This window comes from Rhinatrema bivittatum, chromosome 2 (genome assembly GCF_901001135.1).
Source record: "Rhinatrema bivittatum chromosome 2, aRhiBiv1.1, whole genome shotgun sequence".
Taxonomy (NCBI): Eukaryota; Metazoa; Chordata; class Amphibia; order Gymnophiona; family Rhinatrematidae; genus Rhinatrema; species Rhinatrema bivittatum.
Genome location: NC_042616.1, coordinates 296,352,567 through 296,359,898, shown reverse-complemented (window position 1 = coordinate 296,359,898; position 7,332 = coordinate 296,352,567). Strand labels below are relative to the sequence as shown.

Sequence of the window (7,332 nt, the reverse complement as noted above, 5' to 3'; positions counted from 1 at the left end):
CCCCACTGTTTGCTAGTGGAGCTGGCTGTGGCAGAGGCCTTACTGGAGTTTCACCTATACCAGCCCTCATTCCCCTTAGGTTGAGCTCTCGGGTGCCAGAGCCAGCAGGACTTAAGTGTGGGCCTCTCTTGCTGAGCTGGAGATCTGAGGGGGCAGTCAAGTCACAGGCCAGGGTCTAAGGCAAACTAAGTACATGCATAGTCAGAGATAGGCAATGGTCGGGGCAGGTGGGGTTCAGATGAGGTCCAGAGTCAGTGGTTAGTGGTAGGTGGAGTTCAATCAGAGATGAGAAGCAGGCAGTGGTCAGTGGCAGGCAGAGTTCACTATAGTCAAGTGTCAAGCTGAAGTCAGAACCAGAGATCCGTCCGAGGGATAATGGGACAGATAGGCAGGCAGAGAGGTGAGGAACAGCACAGAAGGGCAGGAGAGGATGCTGAAGAGTTGAAGATTTGAATACGGAAAAAGCCAAATAATTGAAGACTGATCACATGACAAAAGCGAAGATTGCCAGGACAAGGACCAGGAATGCAGGAACGAAGGCCAGGAACGTGCTGAGGCAATAAACTCTGTCAGTGGTAGTCAACTTATTGCCGAGACACTGGAGGAGCGTCCGCAGGGGCCTTTTGTATGGGCTGAAGCATGATGTCATCAGGGAGTGCCGTCTGACTTTTCCCTCCGCTGGCCCTTTAAAACTGATGAGGTCAGGAATGCGCATGCCCTAGGAGGAACGGGGCTCAGCCGTGTTAGTGGCATCCTGCCGTCCATGTCAATAGCAGCATCCTGCCGTGGCACAGTGTGGCTTTAAACCACGCCTAGAAGGAGAGTAGCCCAGTATCTGTGTGAGGTTGCAGGTGTTCGGCCTGAGAAGTAAGCATGACAGTCAAGGGCCTTGCCCTGCGAACCACCGAATGCATCAAAGTTGAGGGGAGAAGTGCTCAAAAGGAATGTGAGAAAATGATTTTTCATTGCTAAGGTTGTAGACACCTGGATCAGACTTCCAGTGGAAGTGACAGAAACCAAAACAGAATTCAAGTGCACAGTAAGAGACCCTATGGGGGAGAGGGATGAGGAGACTACAGATGGAGGTAGGCACAAATGGGAAAATTAGGAGGACCAAGTGGTCCTTATTTTCTGACATTTTATAGGTTTGTATACTCAAGTTAATGCACAATCCCTCAACATTTTTACTGTATCAGGTTCTCTATATTGAAGATCTATCAATTGCCCAAGGAAACACTCCTGATAAATTCCACTGGCACTCAAAAGGCGCAACTCTTAGTAGAAAACGAATGAAGTCACAGTGGCACTAGCATCCATCATCAGATAATTTCAGGGGCTCGGCTCTTTATGGCATGGAAGCTCCCAAAATGTTTGCCATCCATGCCTTATCCAGCTCCTCTGGGCAGTGAGGGTTTAGATTCTCATAGTGATGAAAAATGGTAATGCCCCCACGACTTAACATTTAAACCCCCTGAAGAGTTCATTCATCTTAGTTCATGGCCAAGATTTTGAAATACATATCTGTGTGGCTTTACAGGCATGCTACTACTAGAGGGAAATTAATATTGCCTCCAATTTGTTCAGAAATTTGGGATTTTCAGACAGGAAATGAGAAAACAAAGTTTTAAAAAAATCCCCTGTAGGTTAAAAAGTCACAGCCTATGGAATAAAGAATTATTCTTGCTGATGCTGACAAAAAAGGGATACATTACACAGTTTTGCCAGAAGACTTCTGCAATTTCTGATGCCCACTCACTCTGAGTGCTACATATCAAGGTAATCTCATTTCACTTTACTCTTTAATGATAATTAATATATGATATATGCACCATTTTTTGAAAACATTTTGACCAACCAGTATCACTGTTTGTTTTGCAAATGTATGGAAGCTTTTTCAGTTTTATTCATTAAAAATAAACATGTCCAAAAATAAAACATAATATACTTCTCTGCTTCTTGGCACCGAGTACTCTTCCTGTAGTACAGTATCTCTTATTGCACTGGGAATCTTAGTCTTTTAGTTTCTGCTTTGACTGTCATTTCCATCTCTGAGCTTGCCTAATAGCATATTTTGCAAATAAAACAAATGTGGTCTTGTAATTGTGAAGCTGCATGCAACACAGAGTGTAGCAGGGTAAAACTTAATGCATACAAGCTTGCTGCATCTCTTCCAGCATATTGAGCTACTGTTTTCTAATCAACTTTCAGCATCCTTTTTACCCTGCTATTGCAGAAGCATGTAACAATTGCCTGCCTGAACATGAAGGGAACAAAAGGGCTCTAAATGTGATAACTAGAGTTACTCCGGTGTTGTTTCCTTACTGGGCTCCATAAACACTATAGTAATATTTCTCAAGTCGATGCAGGGCTTTGGTGCACATGTGGACCTTGTTAGAGTTTCTCTTAAGGGTAGCAGAGAAACATGGGGGCTAGCCTGCGTGGTATGGCAGTCAGATACTACCATAAGAAGCTTGTTGGGCGCGCTGGATGGACCGTTTGTTCCTTTTTTGCTGTCATTATCATGTTACTATGTTACAGTGCAAGAAACAAGCCAAAGAGCTGGATGGACCTTGCCTGATAGTTTTTCCATAGACTAGTTTATTTTCGCTCTTGCTTTAATCCTGTCCCTTGTCCTTTCCCATGGTTAGTTAGAAGCACCTGAATTTATCTACTCTTCTATTATGTGCTAGTGCCCCAAAAATTCTCAGCTTTATAAATAAATGAGTGACTGGGGCTTTGATAATTCTCCATTTTTACTTCCAAAACTAAGAGAAAGAAAGTAATTGACTTTTAAAATATGTTCTCATTTCTTCAAAGAAATTGTGATACCATCACATAGAAACATAGAAATGGCGGCAGAAGAAGACCAAACGGCCCATCCAGTCTGCCCAGCAAGCTACGCACTTTATCCATTTTTTTCCCCTTTTTTTCTCTCCCACCTGTTACTATTGGCTTCCAGTACCCTCACATTCAAGATCAGGGGCTAATTTCCAACTCTGGATACCCAGCAAAGGTCTTTGACTTTCCAGAATAAAAATGTTAATGCAATTCTTGACTTTTGTCTAAAAAAAATTATCATCAACGAGCAGAAAATAACATGAGCAGCATTCCAATATAACAGGATGCATGCATGCATTTAATCTATGTCTGTTATTTCTAGGCAGAAAAAGCTAAAAGAGCCGAAGTTTGGGAGCTCAGAGGAAGGACGTTTTCACTAATGGCGGAGGATTCTGTGCATGCCACCACTTTTTACTATGATTATGATGAAAGTACATCATTTGGTCAGCTGATTTTTCTTTGTGACAAAGAGGATGTGCTCCAGTTTGGAGTATGGTTCTTACCAGGCTTTTACTCTCTGGTGTTTACTCTGAGCCTGGTTGGAAATGGACTGGTTTTGTGTGTCCTTCTGAAGTATGAAAACATGAGAAATGCCACCACTGTTTTCATTCTTAACCTGGCCTGCTCGGATCTGGTGTTCACCGTCTCGCTTCCCTTCTGGGCCGTGTACCACTCATCAGAATGGATTTTTGGAGACGCCCTGTGCAAGGTATTGAGTGGTGCCTTCTTCATTGGCTTTTACAGCAGCATCATGTTTCTGACGGTTATGGCTATAGACAGGTTCCTGGCAGTCGTGTATGCCACTACTGTTCCTAGGGCAAGAAAAGCTCACTATGCCATTGTGACAAGCATCACCATCTGGAGCTTCAGCGTGGTGATCGCCATTCCTGAATTCCTCTTTTCCGGAACTACGAAGGTCCACACGGATGGAAGTACCCTCTGTGAGCACATTGACTTCCTGGGGAAACATAAGCTGATATGGAGCCTGCTGCAGCTTTTTCTGCAAACTGTTTTATTCTTTCTAGTGCCCTTCAGTATCATCTCATTTTGCTACTGCAGGATCATGAAAACCTTAATCAGGTGCAGAACGGAAAGGAAACACAGGGCTCTGAAAGTGATATTTAGCATTACACTGGTATTCTTTTTCTGCTGGGCCCCTTATACTGTGGTAGTAGTGCTCAAGGCACTGCAGGATTTTAATGTGCATGTTTTCACGGAGTGTGAAGTAAGCAAAAAGCTGGACTATGCCTGGTACGTTACCCGCAGCCTGGCTTATTTCCATTCGTGCTTTAATCCTGTTCTGTATTCTTTCGTCGGGACAGAGTTCCAGAGGCGCATGAGATCTCTCTTCTTATGGTGTGGCTCTCCAGAATGGGGGACGGGCACAGACTTTAGACCCCGGATCTTCTCCCACAGCAGTGCACATTCTACAAGGGATATATCCATAGGAAGCAACAGAGCGAGGATTTCTACAATTGTATGAGTGAACAGTGAACTGGGTGTCATTTTATCGGTGTGTGTGAGTTAAGCTTTCATTACCACCAACACCCACTGAAATTTGATTAAAGAAGAGTCGATGCATTAAATGTCCCTCCATTGTTATTTTACTCATTTTGTAACTCTTGGGTACAGGGGCTCTCAACTCCTGTCCTTGAAGGCTAGGAGCAAACTTGGTTTTCAGAGCAATTGAGCTGCAAAAATTAGTCTTGCAAAGACATCTGATGAGTATTCCGTATGGATATCCTGAAAACCAGATCGGTGTGCTGCCCTAGCTGAGAACCCCTGTATTAGAACCTATTAATTTTATCTATTTAGAAGAATCTATAGCCCACATGTACCATGGTGTTTGCAGCAGGGAGCAGAATAAAATATTTATGAAATCAAGATATTCCCCATGCCATGCTTGAGGCACTGCCTAGCTTTGTATCAATAGGCTGCCTTTCAAATTAAGAATGCAAGTTATAGTCACAAATACGATATGCGATGATTTGTGGATCAACATGTATATGTTTTTATAGAAGGATTTGGACCATTACAAAGGTCCTTCGTTAGATGCGACTGCTTGTCAGAAAAAAAAAAATTCAAACACACTCATGTTTTCCACAGCGGTTTGGTCACTGAAATTACAGTGAAACGTAGATGCTGGGATTTTCTGTAGGCTTATTCAATGGGCTGGTTTTAAATGCGCTGGTCAGCAAAGCACATACATTTATCTCAATTATTTGGAGGCGGTCTTAGCTCGAGGAGGCAGCACCATGCATAGATTTGATTTGGAAAAGCCCCTGAAAAAGCAGACACAGATCTATCTCCCTGGGTATTCTTTTCCTGGGGCAATAAGCAAAGCAAAACCATCTGCATAGCTTTGCTTTGATTATTGGTGCAAACTCATCTGGGTAAAAGCTACTCCAGGAGTTTGCACCCATGTGGGCAGATTGACTGATTATTTCCTCTTTCAAGTGTTAGGGATAGCAAAGTCAGTTTTCACTATAGATTACTTATCTGTTATTATGTATCATATTTTGAGTATCCAATAGAGAGAGGAGAAGAAAAGCTGGAAAGGTTAAAATACCTGTACTTGGTTATAACAAGATTAAATGATTCTGCTATTGATACTGCATAGATCAAAGGTTCATAATTCTGGTCCTCAAGGGTCTAGCTTTCATCATATACTTTAATGAACATTCATGAGACATATTTGCTCATGTTTGGTCTAAGGACCTGTTTTGTTTTTATGCTTTTTTTTTTTTACCTTAGTTAAGCTCAACTACTACAGTAGATGGGGTTTTAAGTAAAAAAAATTGTGTTAAGAGATCTGTAGCATGGCCAGCTATTGCACAGCGATGACTCATTCAAATTGGATATACATCCTCAGTGTATAATAAATTTGTTATAAATCATTAAGGGGTGCACAGCCAGCTATGTGGCTTGGTTGTCTGTCATGGCCTCTGCCTCATTATTCCATAGAGTATGGTTCTACAAATGAACTGGAGATTCTTCATTCATATTCATTTTTATTTTAAGGAATTAATATTATGTGATATCTTTCTTTATGTGGGTATTTGTCCTGAGTATTTGAGTGTTGAGCTCTTTTAACTCATGGTCTGTTTAATGCTTTATTCAATTTTTCTGCTTCTTAATACTCGACGTTTGCTGATATACTGTATTGTATTCTTAGCGGTTTACTAAGGGAAGCTTTAACTGAAAGATCAATAATTTACAGCTCTTTCAATGAGACCGGAGAGATATACCATCTGCTCCCAAGCTGAATCTTAGTGATTTTGAGCAATCGGCTTCACAAATATCATACAAAATGAAAGCAAAGCAGTTGTAGGACATAAGTATTGTAGGAGGTCTTCCAGCACTATTTTGGATTTCATCAGCTTTGAGACAGGAGGGATCTAGGTTTCCTCCTGCTTAAAGTCTTGATCAAAATGACGTTGGGTGGCTGTTCAGGGGTCCACTGGGAGGATTTTCTTGGCGACTGCTCTTGTTAAGCAGGCGGGGGACTTGGATAATGTTCTTATTCTTCGGGGGGGGGGGGGGGTGCGGTTAATTTAATCCAGAAATGTGATGGTCTGTTTGTCGAACATGTATTTTTCAAGTTTGGTGAATAGTTGGTGAACTCTGAGGTAGTTCAGAATCAAAAAAGCATAACGTTTATGTTCTGTAGGGTTTTTAGAGAAGGTCAGGATGTCGTCTAATTAGAGAGCATAAAACTGGTCCAATATTTCTGAAAACGTGTTGATCTTGTTATTCAGCAGCACCACTTAGCCGGATAAGTATGGACTTATCCGGCTAAGTGGCGGTGGTGGCAGAATATCCGGCCTCTTTTAGCAGCCACCAGTTATCATATATAAGTACTTATCTGGCTAAGTGGTGGATGGGAAATGTGTATTTTGGGGAAGAGCAACTTATCTAGTTAACACAGCCGAATAAGTAGTGATATTCAAACTTATCTGGCTATGTTAACCAGACAAGTTACTCCTGCTCAGTAGCCATGCTGCTGAACAGTGAACACCCCTTGTAATTTAGCCAGATAAACCTTATTGGATAACTTACTTAAACGGCTATGTTGGAATTTTGAGCCAGTGTTAATCTAGTTTTGGAACTTATTTGAAGAGTTATAAAGTCCAAACAGCATCATCAGGTATAGACATATCTATGGCAGTAAACTACCACATACATTTTGAATATTAAAATGTAAACAGGTAGTACTAGTTTTCTTACTCAACCAAGTTACATTCCCCTCCGCTCAAAAGAAAAATGCCTGCTCTTTAGTGCAGATAAAAGTAAGCAAATGGTAAAACAACGCAGGTACTTTTGGCCTTTGAAAATCCACTATGTGCGGATAGAAGTGGTATACCAATCTAGATTGAGGTTAATGGTGATTTCACTTTTGAAAATTAATTCCAAAATGTCCATATCAGGTTCTGAAAGCTGTTTTTCACTTACCGCCCTCCCTCATCTGAATCATTTTGCAAGCTCCTGGTAGGT

General features: G+C 41.6%; 1 protein-coding gene across 1 annotated transcript; it reads left to right on the top strand.

Moving 5' to 3' along the window:
- The first annotated feature begins 1,696 nt into the window (after nucleotides 1-1,696).
- Nucleotides 1,697-5,579, top strand: LOC115084592 (C-C chemokine receptor type 4-like). Its single transcript, XM_029589658.1, has 2 exons — nucleotides 1,697-1,776; nucleotides 3,161-5,579. Exon 2 carries the CDS (start codon nucleotides 3,218-3,220, stop codon nucleotides 4,319-4,321), a length of 1,104 nt encoding a protein of 367 aa, XP_029445518.1. The 5' UTR covers nucleotides 1,697-1,776; nucleotides 3,161-3,217; the 3' UTR covers nucleotides 4,322-5,579.
- The last annotated feature ends 1,753 nt before the right edge of the window (nucleotides 5,580-7,332 follow it).